This window comes from Hirundo rustica, chromosome 4, assembly GCF_015227805.2.
Source record: "Hirundo rustica isolate bHirRus1 chromosome 4, bHirRus1.pri.v3, whole genome shotgun sequence".
Classification (NCBI taxonomy): Eukaryota; Metazoa; Chordata; class Aves; order Passeriformes; family Hirundinidae; genus Hirundo; species Hirundo rustica.
Window position 1 is genome coordinate 22,419,935 of NC_053453.1, and position 15,821 is coordinate 22,435,755.

Genomic DNA, 15,821 nt, shown 5'->3' on the forward strand with positions numbered 1-15,821 from the left:
AGAATGAAAGATTATATTGAAAAAATCATGCATTTATAACACTTCTGAAAGGTAGTACCTTTCAGTACTAAGAAGTAGTTTATAAGAGCTGTTTTCTCTCTTTCAGTGTTGAAGGCTCAGGGATTCTGATGTGTTCCATTGACAATCTGCCAGCTCAGCTTCCTATAGAAGCAACAGAGTACTTTGGGGATATGCTTTTCCCTTATATTGAAGAGATGGTAAGATCTTATGTGTCCGACAAGAAGGTAAACGGCTCAGGGTTTGGTCTACTTGTTTGTTGCTTTTCTGGTCTCCTGTATACATTCAAAAGGAATCTGCTGTAGAACATAACTGACTTTGTACTTCAAAAAAAGAAAAAAGCTTTTGAATTCTTGAGGCAATCCTTTGAAAAGGAAACATGTGAATGAGACATGAGTGACCTGGGCGTCTTAGGGGTTTGTCAAGAACACTTTCTGTAGGCAGAAAACAGGTTCTGGCAGGTCGTTCATTGCTTCTGGACCCTGGAGTAGATGTAAACGTCTGTTTTTCTTGAGCACTCAACAATCTCTCAGAGTCAGGCTGCTGTTTGAAATTCTATATTTTCCAAAAGTCAAGCGACGCTGATTACAGCCAGGAGTATTTCAAATGTACAAGATATTGGTATTGTTTTATGCATTTAAATGTTGCTTAAAATCTTAATGTTTTACTTTGAGAAATATTTGGTAAAAGAATGACCTTTGAAATTAATAGATATGATTTGAAATTACTTATCTCCACAGCTGTTATCAGAAGGCTCAGAACCTCTTGAAAAACAAAATTACTCACCTGTCGTTCGAGATGTAAGTTTTGCAATTCGGCATTCTTCTTGTCTTCCCCTACTTTGAAACATACAGACACATAAAGCCCTCAAAATCTGTTTCATATGTTTCCAGGCAGTGATTGCATCCAATGGCTCACTGACACCTAAGTATCAATATATCCAGAAACTGAGAGAGAGCAGGTAATATAGGTTCTTAAAATTCATTTGATTCAGGATTTAAAAAGCCACCCTGTGGGCATTCTGTCTCCCCTTTTACATTCATTTATTCTTGTTTCTTGGTGGAATGCGTCTATATTGCACTGTGTCTAAATGTCTTCTAGGTTGATGATCTCATTATTTCTTTGTGCACATTGCCTGAATCATTAACATGTGTTGTTACTAACTTATATTGGAGTTGAGAAAGTGGTCACTTTTCTCTTTCTTGCGTTATGAAAACTGTTTTACCAGAGGCAGAAAACAGTCACATTAGTATTACTCTGTTACTTCTCGTCCTTTTGAAATGGATGTGACATACAGTCATTTGAAAGGAATGGCTGAAAGCAAAAGGCTCTCAAATATTTCTTGAATCTTGTTGCTTCTTGTGTGCCTCAAGTGCTGTGCTGTGTAGCATTGTTCTGTGACTGGATGTATTGAGGAGACTCTGAGACTCTCAGACTTTTTGTTATTTTCATGCACCTACAGCTTCAGCTACCACTTCATCCATACCCTCTCACAGCAGTTATGTGCCAGTTGTACCCTAGAGTGAATTAAGCAAACAAAAGTATAAATAACCTTCACAAGCCTTCCATTCCACCTGTCCCCTTACTATTAACAAATATCTATAGTTTACATATGAAAAATGCTAATTTCTTAGTAAGTGGATTCGTGTTCGTGGTCAGTGACAGTTACACTGTACATCTTATAGAAATTTTAATTGGTCTGACCATAAGCACTGCCTGTACTATGCACTAAAAGCATAGTGTGTTGACTTCTGCACCTCAAACCCCTGCAATTTCCTTTGGGAACTTTGGGACTTCTGGTTATGAACTTGTGCATGATGAACCATAGGTGAATTTTTCACACTAAGTAATGCGCTATATTTGCTACTCAGAGGCTTCATCTCATAGTGATTTTTGTTCTTTGCTCTTTGATATGCCCCTTCAAGAGGCTGTCTCAATAACAATTTTTCTATTCCTCACAAAGTGCAATGATCTGATATTTTTTAGCTTCCTCCATATCACTTACATGGTCTTGTGTGAACTACCATGAGAATCTGAAGACTTCATTTCCAAGGGTTTTTTTGGGTAAATTTTTGATATTTCTGCAGATCTGTGTGCTACATGTGAAGTTCATTTGTTCATTTGTGTTGTTCAGTAGCTGTCAGAAAAACAGGACCTGATAACAATACCCTCCTTTATTTTACAAACTTCAGAGGTGATGCAAATGAAAGAAGGGTTTTACTGCTTAGGGTGTGATGGTTTAGATAGAGATGTGTGCTTGTTCAGACCCTGTAGGAATTCTGTGGCTTGTTTCCACTCTAGAAAAGTATTATGCTATGTCCAGTTCAGTTTTTGAGGGTTCTATTTAGACTAATTGCTAATACTCCATCAAGTCTGTGAACATTTCAGACACAGACTGTATGAGCTGAACTGTCTTGTGTGCCATTAGATTTACCAAACAAACTCATCTACATCTCTGCACCTTTACTTGCTTCTTAACTCCTATTGATTTCTCACCCTCAGCTGCAAAGGAACATCACATTAACAGTGTAGATATTATTTGTAACTGAATTATTTAAACTCATTTATAGAGAATAAACATAATCTGGAGCTGTATAGTATATGTAGATATATATATGTGTATATATATAATGTAGATTCTGTTCTCATACCTGATGGGTCATTTGGCAGCTCATGTTTTTGCCTGTCCTAGAGTAGACATGCTGTGTTTGATTCAAGTGTGACTTCATTCTTGACACTAGAAAAGTTTTTAGTAAATATGACAAGTTGGATTGCAAAATCCAGCTTGCTTTCGTATATCCAGCTTGCCTTCACCAGCACTCCAAGCTACCTTCCACTTCTGTTCTCTAAAGCATGGAGAGGAATTATTCTCTTCCTCTGCCCATAAGAATACAGTTGTGGAAGATGTTCTGATAGAAGGAGGAGGCAAGTCCTTGGGTTTGCACAAAAGGATATGATGGGTTTAGGGGACTTTCTGTGAATAATAATAATCTATATAGTAATAGTAATCTATAGTAATAATTAAGATTTGAGAGTTGATACATTGGTACATGTATCAATTCAGATTAATTATCTGAAAAGAACATATTTTTAAAAAGGCTCTGAAATAGGAGGCTCTGAAAGGAGGATAGAACATCTGAAATTTTGGAGAGTAATTCAAGCTTTGCAGTACTAATACAGTAGGCTGGAATGTGCTTCAGACATGATATAGATGTATTTGGTATTGATTTAACTCTCTTCACTCAGAGTAGTCTTTCAATGGTATTGTTTGAGGCTTTGTGCCCCCAAATGTACTCAGATACTTCCTGCCATGCTTTAGGTTGGGCAATAGTGCTCTATTTGTCTTGCTATTAGGTGTTGCTCTGGCAGGCTTCTACATCTATCATTGTTATGGCTATTTTTGAAATGAAAAAACTCAACCAAAATATTGACTTTTGGCTGCCATGAGAAGCCTGTCCTGGTTTAGGGCAAATTTGGGAGAAAACCCTTGAATGAGGTCCCTCTGGGGAGCAAACCTAAATGGCCTTTCCTTCTAATTGGTCCGGGAAAGAACTTCTTCAGAGAAAAGTGGAAGAAACTATTTTACTTAACAAAAAAAGTGTCTATGAGTACAAAGAATGAACAAGATGAAACAATAAAACCTCTCGTTCTGGAGTGAGATGGCAAATTGAGAAAGTTCTTGCCGTGGGTGTAGCTCGGCTCTCTCTCAGTCTCTCCTCACTCCCAGTCCCTCCGGCGCTGCTGGAAAATGCCGAGGTCCAGGCCCTGGTTGGGCAGGTGCAGCCCCCAGTGCTCCCCTGGGTTTTTTCAGTCCAGAGCAGGTTTAAACAGTCCTAAGAAAAAGAACAAAACAGTCCAGGGAACTTCTCTGCCCTAGGTAGCTAAAACTAACTAAAAGCAAAAAGATCTCTGTCCTGCAGTCTCTCCACGCCTCCACCAAACACCCCGTCTGGAGAAGAATGTGGAGGAGTCTGGCAGTTTTCTCAAAACAAACTCCGCGCTTCTCCTTGCTCCCCCTTTGCTCTCAGAACCAGTCTTAAAGGCACAGAATTCAATATACAGCACAAACAGAGCAGACAGCTGGGGATACAAGCATCACGAGTCACTCTAGGACAAAGCCTCAAAAACATCTGAACCAAATATTATTTAGCAGTCATTTGGTTGGTCCTCTTCTATGGTCAGCAGGTTTCAGCAGAGTGGACATTTGCTTGTCAGCTAAAGGTCTGGATTCTTTCTGAGGCATAATCTGCAATGCTGGTATAAACTCTTAGTGGACAGAGAGGAAACTGAGGATCTTGCTTATATGGTTATGAAGATTCCCATGAGACTGTATCTTTGAAAGTCCTACCCTTTTATTAAAATTTATTTTCAGGGTATGGGATAAGAAGGGCCAAATCTCAATCTCCATTAATTAGATTAAACAGTAAGGCAGAAAAAAGCTTTCTTCAAAGATAAGAAGTGCTTTCAGAATTTTTTCTTTTGCTAAATAACATTTATCTATGTAGTTATATGTTAGACAGTTTCACAATCCTGATTTTACAACTTAATGCAAATCTAAATTAAAAGGAAAACTAATTATAAACAACCAAAATATGTATGCCTGCTATGATTTATGCATTTCTGAGTGGATTATTGTGGCTGACAGGAAGAAATGCAAAATCTGATGTGAATACATTTTATATTGGAAGTCAACAGGAGACCTACTTTCATTTATTTATGAGAGTAGTAGTAGTTAGGTTGAAACTGAAGGTTTGCAAATCTGAGTCCTTGTCTGCAATGATGATTTCTTGGTTGAGTGTTAACTTTTATTTGACTTTTATAGTCCGTCATGTTGCTATGATGGACTAATATGAACCTAGTACAATTTACCCAAGATATGCTTTCACCAGCAGGATTTTGTGTCCTTTAACAGTTTCCTGTGATGTAAAGGGAGCAAGGCAGAGCATAAAATCCCTTTCCGACAGCCCAACATGACATTGGTGGCCCTCAAGTTGTCAGGTTACAGTAATTTGACCATTGGGAAAAATACAACTGTGGAAAGTTTTGATGAACAGCTAGAAGAAATTGGAGAAGCAGTGGGAATATTGATGGATTTTAACATGTTTATGTTAGAAGAAAGACTCTAGAAGTTATAGAGCAGAAGAACGGAAGCAGTACTAGATAGTCCTGGATCAGATAGCCAGGAATGTGACTCTTGGTCTGAACAGAGGTTTTGGTTTGTAGACTTACTAAAACACTTCTGTTAACCTTGTCAGCTTACAGTTTCCTTCTGTGTAATTTTTAATTTTGCCTGTAACACCTTCTAGGGAACAGGCTCAGTCACTGAAGATGAGTAATGAGAAGAGGGTTTTATTGCTCGGATCTGGCTATGTTTCTGGCCCTGTGCTTGAATATCTCACTAGAGATTCCAACACTAACATCACAGTCGGTACGTAATAATTTGTTTTCATTTCAGTATTATGTCTTACTGAAGCATGTGGCAGAACCCTTCTCATAAATAATAAATGGATGTGGTTCTGAGAAGAGATAAAGAAAATCTTTGGTATTATGCACAACAGAAAAGGATTTTGTAGCTTTGTGAGCATTTTCAATTTATAAAATTGATTTGAAAAAGACATAACCGTGTTAAAAGCTAACTGTTTGCATGTGTAATCTAGGGAAATTAGAAGTATTTCTCCTTCTAACCTACTTTGGGCTCAGGATTGGTTTTGTAGATAGTCACTTTGTTGGAGTTTGGCTGTGTTTTCAGCCTAACACAACAAGAGTAAGAAAATGTTTTTATAGACACCTGTATGAGTGAAGTATCTGCTTTTCTTATAACCAGTGTCATGGTGGTAAAACTTCAGACTCTGACTTTCCCATGAGCACCAAATGTCTACTTGTTTATTCCTCTGTTTTGGTTTTATCTGTAGCATATTTCAGGCTGGGCATTTCAGTGATCTTTTTCTGTACCCTTAATGATGACTTTACCCTGATTGTGGGACTTCAGATTTAAAACTCAGGCTCTACTGCCTTATTGCCTGAAAGATACTTTGCTGGGAAGTGGTTTCCCTTAAAAATTTACCATTTTATTGCTGTTGATTCTTGTTGTTATTGCTTTGATTTTTTCTTCCTTTGTGCTATTTTCATACTTGCCTGCTTTTGCTACCTCTCATGGTGATAACCATAGTACTTTTAACCCCTGGGAGAAGATATACTAGGAAGGATAGGAGAAATCTAGGAAAGCTGCACCCTTTTTATGAGCAATGCCTGAGGTGGTGAAGAGGGAAGGATTACAACAACGTTCAGTGCCCATCCCCTTGTCACGACGGAGGTTGCATCCACTCCCTGAAGTGCAGTAGCAGGAAGGGAAACCAGGTGAACTGGAAGATCTGTTTTGCCAGGCACTGAACAAACATAGCCTCTTATCTGGGTAGCTTAAAAACATGCAGTTTCTACAGCACACATACACAAATAGCACAGAAGGAAAAACACATGAAGATATTACTTGTTTAATATTTGACGGCAGGCAAGTAGGTGCAGAAAACACAAAATGCACATCACAGCACCATGCTTGGTTTCCTACTGTTATGCTACAGCACTTTAAATCCAGATTATGAGAACTTTAATTGGGAAAACCTTCATGTAATCAACTTTTTTTGAATTTGTAGGTGATTTTGCCTAGCTCCTTTCCCTCAGCACAATTTGATTTGTAGGGTATAGAGAATCACCTTCTGGTAATGTTTATTTCCCACTGGCTGTGGAAAGGCTATAAGGAAAAAATGCCTTAACTTAGAGGCACAGGTGCTTTTAATTCTCCGTAGGCTTGTGCCCTGCCTACTGCTTTCTTTGACTGTTCCTTTTTCCTGGCTGTGTTCTCTGGTTTGTGCTGGCAGCATGGTGAACTGGGAAAGGAAATTAGTCAGATGTAGAATATACTGGTTGTGTTACTGTGGTTCTCTTTTTCAATTCTGCTTTCCTTATAATGGTAAGTGCTGACGCCTTTTAATTCCCCAGATGCTTGTGCTCCAAGTGCTGTCTTCTTTGGCCACTCCTTTTTTGTTCTCTCTGGCTTACGCTGGCAGCATGGTGAGCTGGGATAGGAAACCAGTCAGAGGTGGCAAATACTGGTGGTGTTATTGTGGATCTCTTTCAGTTCTGCTTTCTTTATAGTGGTAGTTAAGTGAAGGCAGGCAGAGACTGGGTTTATCCCATTTAGTTATAATATGGTATTTGGGATTGGGAGGACTAAGCCATACGTAAGTATTAAAAGTAGTCAGTTTGAATCTTTTACTCACACTTGACCCAACCTAAAGCTTAATGTTTCTATATTTGTCATGCTAAAAATGGTGATTGATGTGAATTTGTTTTTGCTTTAAGCTATTAAGCTGTTCTTGACTGTAAACAGGAATTCTTTTAAAGTGTATTATATTGAAAGAGAGTTTCAAAGTATTTCTTTTTAAACATGTGGAATGAGGGATCAAGTAAGTTTTTCTGAGCATGTTTGTTTACTAAAAGTCTGATTTTTCTTCAACTGTTAGTGAAGGAAAACATGCATGCATCTGTTTCTCTTCAGGAAATATGGCACAATTATACATGGGCATGCTTTGGACTTAGCTTCATCTATAGGTAATGGCTTATGTTTTACTTTTGAAACAGTATCTATCATGAAGGAGCAACTTGAACAGCTAACAAAGAAGTACAGAAATATTACTTCAGTTCATATGGATGTCCTTAAGCAAGAGGAAAAGCTGTCCTCTTTGGTGAAAACCCACGACCTTGTGATCAGGTCAGATTTCTGTGTAAAACATGATAGGCTCAACTCTAAGTCAGCTGCTTTTTTCTCCTATTTGACTGACCTAAATCAACACAGAAACTTTTTTTTTTTTTTTTTTTTTTTTTTTAATGGCCAAGATGTGGGGTCATATTTGTGTATGTAAGTAGTTGTAACTGACTGCTGCCTTCTCATGTAGCGGGGCACCAGAACTTTAAAAGGGGTTTTGACTTCTTCAGGAAGTGTTCACCTGTTAGGTGGACTCCCTTGTCAATGTGAAGGGCCAGTTGCATCCACAAGCTTATGTGTCCCTGGGATCAAATTTTCTTGTTCACAAGAGGAGGCAAAATTCTGACATCCTGGTAATTTCTTCTGAATGTCCCATTAAGAAAGAAGTCATTCCAGATGCTGATAGAGGGAAGGAACTTCATAGTCCTTGACATTTTGTTTCTTTTGCCACGGGTGTCATGAATGTTGTATCCGTTCCATGTAGAGTGTGCTTTTCACAATGTAGTTCACCAAGATCTTTGTAATGCAAGCTTTCTCAAGGATGGTTTTGCAGTTTTGCATCTTCTAAACCTCCAGCATGCTTGTAGAAGATGTCTTTGGAAAGAGGTCAGTGGTTTGTGGTTTACAGCCAAGTATACAAAAGATTCTGTCTCAAGAATGACTCCCCTGTTGTTCAGTGCCCTGTTTGGAGTGCATACAACATGCCGTCCTGATAGGGTAGTGTTTCACTTTCATAGGTATGGAACTGCTCAGGGCAAGGCAGGTATGACTGGTTTTTTTGAGCTGCTTGAGCTCTTTTGTAGGCATTCAAAAACATTTGAGTGTCTTTCAAGTGAAAGGATGAGTAACTGGTTGAATTTTGATGTTGCATGATTCTCCTTCATTTGTAGTTTGCTGCCTTATTCAGCACATCCTTTTGTTGCTAAGAAATGTATTGACAACAAAGTGAACTTGGTAACAGCCAGCTACTTAACACCAGCCATGAAAGAGCTTCAGGAGAGGTAGGTGTGAAAGTAGCATCTCCCTGGTGTTGCTCCCTTCTTTAGCGCGTTATCTGAATATTTTGCAGTCTGTTACACCTGCAACACCTATTGTGAATTACTCCTTTCTGAATTCTTTCTGCTTCTCTTTCTGTGATGGAGGACCAAGTAACTTTCCCAAAACTGCATGTTGCAGAGTGGAGCAATGAGTGCATACCCCAACATGGTTAGACTAATGCTCTAAGTAATGGAATGTATTTTTCTGCCTGCATCATCCTATTTCATGTTATTGTGCCTTTTCCTCTTCCCTCAGTTCTATTAAGATGTTTGAGCTGGGCTGATATTCAAGCTGAGTAGCTGTGCTGTCATGTTCTGTCAGCAAGCTTGTTTATCATCCTTTGCCTTCCCCCAATAAAACCTCATTCTTGGCTTATTCTATCTACAGTAATCTCCTCCTTCATGATCTTCTTTTGAATACTCCCACTGTATAATTTTCAAATAGGTGACAACTCTAACTACTCAAATGTTTCTGTTGTCCTACTTACTATATGCTTGGAAGTTGTTTTGAGCATGGAGCTTCATCTAGGTGCTCCTCTGAGTCACAGTACTGGAAAATCTGCTTTCAAGTGAAGAATTGTACATGCTGTGTCTTTACAAAAGATAAAACTAGAAAAAGCTAGACTGGTAGAGAATCAGTGTTGCAGAAAGTGAGGGATATTTAGGGGCCTCTCCTACCATTCTTATTGAGAATATAGCATGCTCTCAGGGAAAAAAAAATTAAAAAGGGCACTTCTCACTTGTTAAAAGGAAAACTGATTTTAAAAATAAAATAAATCCTCAGTTTGTGGTGATAAGTGAACTCCTCTGGGACTGTAGGCAGCTATTAGGAAAAAATAAAACCAACCAAATACTGCTAATTTTGGAAAGCAGACCTTTTAATCTCTCTTCCTTGTACAAACTCTTTAGGACTATTATGACTAGCTTTGTGCTGCCCTCTAGTCTCTACCTTCCTGCATTATAGCACTGTCCAGGAGATTGTGGGATATGGAGTAGCTGGTAGAAATTTCTTTTTCTACCAGTATCTGTGTGTAGAGAAGTAAGAGCAAGAAAGGTTAGAAGGCTCTTAGATGGTTCTCATTTTTCAGGGTTTAATATCTGCTTTTGTCTCCTTGTTCCCACAAACTGCAGCCAGAGCCCAGAATTTACTTTGTTGGGGAAGGTTCACTGGGCAGATTGGACAGATTTATGGAATAAAAGGCCAGTAATAGTGAATATTCTGATGGCCCTGTATTTCTGTTATTTTTAGTGTAGAAGCTGCTGGTATTACAGTTATCAGTGAAATGGGCTTGGATCCTGGTCTTGATCACATGTTGGCGATGGAATGTATTGACAAGGCGAAAGAAGTTGGTGCTACGGTAAGGTTAGCAAGTAGTGCGTAGTTCTGTCAAGATCACATTAGTAAAGTTATTCTTTTAACACCATGCAGGTTTTGAGCATGTCACTGATGTGTAACAGACTCTGGACATTTTACTTTATCTGATGCTTTGAATTTCGTAGCTACTAATTCACTTAGTGAGACCATCAGCCAAGATTGCCTTGCCCCACTGTATCTTTTGGTTTCCTCTCCTTTACAGGCAGTGCCTGCAGTTTTCCCCTCCTCACTGTAGATCCTTCTTATCTGGCCTATTTGGGGAATAACAGAAACAGAAATTTTAAGAATTGATGGGGATTCTGCAGGGTAGATCACTGTGCATCTTGATCTGTCTTCACTGTTTCTTTCCTGTGGATAAATCTGACAGGTTGTATCGTACACTTCTTTCTGCGGTGGCCTACCAGCTCCAGAGTACTCTGACAATCCTCTGAGATACAAGTTCAGCTGGAGTCCACTGGGAGTGTTGCTGAATACAGTTCAGTCTGCTACGTATTTAAAAGATGGAGAGGTGAAGTAATGGGAAAATTTTCATTTAAAACCAGACAAAACCCACAGTAGGAAGGAAGGAGTTGGGACTTGTAAGATGCTGTGTTTACTTTCAAGCCAATGGCCGTCAGTTGCCTAAGCCAGTTGCATAAATCACTTTGTCCTGTGTTTGGAGCATGATGATACCTAGCTGCTGCCAGCTAAATTCTTACTTACTATGTGGAAACTGATTGCCAGGAAGGAATTTATTCTGAAGACTAAAGCACTGGATTGAGTTGATTTTTCTGTGTTTAACTTCCATTCCTATTATATGTTGCTTTTGCTACTTAATTGCCCTGTCTTTAGCCCTGTGAGACAAAGGTGAGAGTGCTTTTCTATCTAGTTGCGTTCATAAATCAAACAGCTTCGCTTTGTACTTGCATAATGCATAGTAGAACGCTTGATTCCTTTTTCTTTTGGTGCAATGTGTAATACCAATAACCCACTGAGTGGGTTTTGTGAAATGTTTTTTGGTCTATAGAAGCTCTGTTTTGCTTTTTGTGCAGGAGTCATTAGACTTAACCTCACAAATGTGACTGCTTCTGTTTTAAGTAAACATTGTAACTGATTTGTGCAGAGCTATTGCAAGCCGTTATCACATTTCTGCTTCCCAGCACTATCTATTTCCACTGTCACTTGCTCTGAGTAGTTACTGCAATTGTCTAGGAGACTGCCTTGTATAAACACTGTAAAGTTTAGCTAATTACCTAAAACTCCGTAAAACTTAGAAATGTACTTTTGAAATGTAATAATTTATGTTTTATGATATTTTGGTGCTCTACTGTTCTTATGGAACAAAGAAAGGAGAAATTCAGGAGAAAATTGTATGTTGGATCATTATTTAAAAAGCAACGAAGTTTAAGTTTCAGATGAAAAGGTTTCATGGAAAATGTTAAAATATTTCTAATTTAATTCTGATCTGGTTCACCCATTGCTAGGAAAAATTAAATCATGCATATAAATGGGTCATTACGACAGTACTAGATGAGTTTGTCAGTAAAATCTGCAATTTTTCCTCCTTGCCACTAAATACTTATGTCTTTGACCATTGTGTAGAAGTCTTCCACACACCTGTCTTTCAGCATTGCTACAGGCTTTACTGCTTTGATATTTCTTCTATAAGTAAACCTTTGCTCAGAAGTCAGAATATGAGTTTGTATGATGCTGCATAGCAGATTTGGGCTTTAGCTGCTTGAAGGAAAGAGGGTTCAAGGCTGTGGTTGGGAATCATAAGAGAATTAGTAACCCATTTTTTTGTTTTGTTTTTCTTTCCATGGTGCTTTGTAGCTTCAAGTAAAGATATATTTGGGCAGTAATTTTATATCCATATGATATCGCTTCATTTATTTTAATATTAAAAAAAAAAAGGAATAAGCATCCATCATTCTGTTCATATCTGCCTTCTCCCCCATATAAAAAACACCGAACAAAACCTGAACAAGATAATAAATTATTTGATCAAAAAGCAGGGAGCTCATGGGTAGAATCTCCCATCACACTGGTGCAGTTAGGGACATGCTCCAAAATGACATTAATATAAGTGAAATGGGAACCTACCATTTTAACATAAGTGCACCAGGAGTTAACTGTGTGTGTGAGAAGAACATGGCTTGTTTTAGTCCTTTGATTAGTAAGGGCTGACACGTTGCATGCTCTTCCTGCACCAGGTATGATTAAATGGCTTGGGCAACTGCTTTATTTACATTGGGCTTTTGATTGCACTTGGAACTCCAAACATGTTTTTCTTGTTTTTGAGCATGCTTTGTCTTTTCTGTTCTAGAATAAGTTGAATATGACTGCACCAAAGTAATATTTGCTGTTCTTTTGCAAATTTTAGATTATCAATATTCCACCTGGAGGAGCGTTACTGGATTCTGTTACTCCAATGGATTTTTTCCCAGGATTAAACCTTGAAGGTTTTCCTAACAGAGACAGTACAAAATATGCTGAGCCATATGGTATTCAGACAGCTCACACTTTACTGAGAGGCACCTTAAGATACAAAGTAAGTTGTTGGTGTTATTATTAGTAATTATTATTTTCGTCATGAGATAAATGTTGTAATTTGAAGAAAACCGTGTATTTAAATCTCAGCCTTTTATAGGCCTGCACTTGCTATTTTACTTTATTCCCCATTTTCCCATCTGAGAGCCAGCTGAAAGCAGTTATCTAATTTTTTTAATGTAGCTTTACCTGCTGTATTTAACAGGTACTTGTTTCAAAATGGAAAAATAGGGTTTTTTTTGTTTTAGACAGTTGGTCAGTTGTCTTGCATAGTCTGTGTTTCCTCTTTTTATTCTGACTCTGCATCTGGTTTCCAATCAATAGAAGATTATAAATAAAAAGTATATAATTCTGTTTTCCCATGAAAAACATAATGTAAAAATATTACAGAAAATGATGATTTTCTATCAGTATGAGGAAGTTTTTCATTAAGTAACTAGAAGTCTTAAACTTGAGAAGCTTTATAATTTTGGTCAGCTAAGTAAAATGTTAAGAGATAAATGCGTTTCCTTCTAACTGATTAAGTCCTTTCCTTACATTATTAGATGTCCAAAGAGAATCAAAACAAAATAGTTTTTCTTTCAGAATTTATTGTTTTAATTTTTTTTTCAGTCAATATATATTAAGAAACAATAAACCTAAAACCATATTGAAGGTTTGAAAAATTTTTTATGAATGTTGTATCATGTCTGTTAAGGTTTATGCGAGAGTTTAACTTAATGTTATTTGTCCATAGCCTGAGGAAGGTGTATGTCCTTTTTGTCTTAATTCCTCTGCTGCAATACAACAGGATTATTTGAGGGAGGGAGGCTTGCTTAGATAAAGGCATGGAAGAAGATGGAAGGGCGATATGGGGGAAAAAAGGGTTAGAAATTGTAATAGCTCTCTTTTGGTCAGTCTAGATACAATCCCTTTTTCAGAAGGTAAAAATATGTGGGAGGCATCTATCTCATCATGAAATCCTAATATGACAGTATCTATTCTTCCATTCGGTGCCTGGTAAAACTTTTTTCTTTTATATGTGCTAGCATAAGGAACTGCAAAAATGTCAGGGTGACATGCCAAGTGTCAGTGTGCTACAAGAAAGCTGGTCCCGTGGTTAGTGCTATTTTCTTAACCCCCACGGCAGGGCCAGCGCTCTGGGCTGGGGTGATGTTGCTAGGGTTGTAGGGAAGGGTTTGCCATACCTCTGCCTGCGTGGTACTGACATGCCAGCACAGAGTGCTGAGCAGGACAGAAGTTAGTGTTGGCCCTTTGCACGTTCTGCTGTGCTGCAGAGCAGAAACCAATCTGTTCACTGAGAGAGCAAATCATCTCCTAAAAGTGCCTTTTAGACATTAAATTTAGATAGCTAATGGAGTTGGTTTAAAAAGAGGTGTCACACAGAAGGCTTTCACTGCAAGGCCATCTGAGCTGATAACCTAGTGCTTGTGGAAGTGATTGCTAATTTATTTAGTCTTTTTTCAGGGTGCTTTATTTCCTCCATTCTGCTTTTTTAGTGTTTCTAGTCACTTGCATGTAAGTGCTCTCAGGTATCCAGCAGCTGTGTGGGAATGTTCATGGGATACTAAAAAAAGTAAGCTGAAATCAGTTGAGACTTCTTTTATTGTGCAGCCCGATGCAACCTTTGCAGTTCCTTTTAAACCATTCTACTGTCTGTCTGTTCCTGAAGATGAGATATAAGCACACAGGATTCTTATCTTTAAAAGCAGCCTATGTGATGTCCACACAATCCCAGTGGTGTGAAACTGGGTGAGCAGAGTTCTACGTTGTGCTCTGTGTATTCAGTAGTTTGTTTTTGGGCCAGCTGGCTGATATAACCCTGTAGTGATGGGCTGGGATCTCAGCTAGCGCTGACCAGCTGAGCCCTTTGATCTTTGCAGCCAATAGTACTTGCCATGGAAGTACTGATGACAGAATAAGCTATTAAAAAAGGTATTGAAAAGTGGGCAAGGGGTGGAGAGGGACTGGGGAAGGCACTGCTTTGTGGCAGTAACTTCACTGGCATCAGGTTATTGTGGCTGACTTCCCAAAATAATACTTAACTGCCATGGTTATTTCTATGACTGCATTCAAACCCAGGAGAAATACCTCAGTTTCCAGCGATTAATATATTTAATGGTGTTATTCTTTTATTTCAGGGGTACTCCAGAACTATGGGGGGCTTTGTAAAACTAGGATTAATTAACCCTGATCCTAATCCTTTGCTAAGCTCAACTACGTCACCTCTAACCTGGGTGAGTTACTCTGCTTACTCTGCCTCCTTTCCTCTGTATTATTGATGCGTTTCTTGTTCCTAGACTTGGGTGTACTTAGCAATGAGAATCTTGTATTGCATCCTGATCTTTGATTTCTTTTTTTTTCCTGGAAATTAGGAAGACTTTCCTCAGCAGGAATGGAATAAGGTGCTGGAACAGGTTCCCTGATAGATTCTGGAGTGTCTGACATTGGAGGCTTTCAGGCCTCTCAGCTAAACAAAGGCATGGCCATATTTTTATGAATTGTCTTATGTTTTTGGCGAGTCACAGTCTAGTCCTCAGTACTCTGAGTCTGTTGTGTCCATATTGTTACTGGCTCATGATTTTCATTGTGAAAGTATTTTTTAGGGCATCAAAAAGTAAGAGAATGTGCATAAAGGAGTATTTTTTTTCCTGTTGAGATTCTGAATGATCTTTTTTTTTTTTTTTTTTTTTTGGTCTTCTGTTGTGCTGCTTTTCTGTCTTGATTTTGGGTGCCTTAGTTCATCTTTATCTCAGCCAAGACGTCACTGATGTGCTGCTGTTACATTTGACAATCAACATTTTCATTGTCTCTGTGGACAAACAGGGTATTTCGTATTTTCAGTATTGGGTGAAGAGAGCAAAGAAAGTCTTGAGTGTTCTCAGGACCAGGAAAGCCCAAGGTGAAGAGGCCAGTCTTGCTTGTCTCTGACTACCATATAGGATTGGGAAGATGAGTACACTCCAGGAGTTTTTGGGTGGCCATATGGGATTTTTTTTTTAAAATTATTATTTTTATAATTTTGAGATTATTTTTGTCTACTTTCAGTTTTAGGCTTGATATTTTCAAGTTTTCTTTGTAAAAATGGCTGGAATTTCCA

At 38.4% G+C, this 15,821-nt stretch overlaps 1 protein-coding gene across 3 annotated transcripts in view; it reads left to right on the plus strand.

Moving 5' to 3' along the window:
• The window catches only part of AASS (aminoadipate-semialdehyde synthase), a 28,956-nt gene that overhangs the window by 8,765 nt on the left and 4,370 nt on the right, over positions 1–15,821 (plus strand). For all 3 annotated transcript variants that reach the window (XR_009207752.1, XM_040061676.2, XM_040061675.2), the window contains 10 exons: positions 107–218; positions 759–818; positions 912–979; positions 5,325–5,446; positions 7,657–7,786; positions 8,671–8,781; positions 10,067–10,175; positions 10,560–10,700; positions 12,555–12,722; positions 14,863–14,958. Coding sequence is in view for 2 of the 3 variants with exons in the window: in XM_040061676.2 (XP_039917610.1) it covers positions 107–218; positions 759–818; positions 912–979; positions 5,325–5,446; positions 7,657–7,786; positions 8,671–8,781; positions 10,067–10,175; positions 10,560–10,700; positions 12,555–12,722; positions 14,863–14,958 (1,117 nt within the window). In the remaining variant the exon portion in view is untranslated. The remainder of the gene's footprint in view (positions 1–106; positions 219–758; positions 819–911; positions 980–5,324; positions 5,447–7,656; positions 7,787–8,670; positions 8,782–10,066; positions 10,176–10,559; positions 10,701–12,554; positions 12,723–14,862; positions 14,959–15,821) is intronic.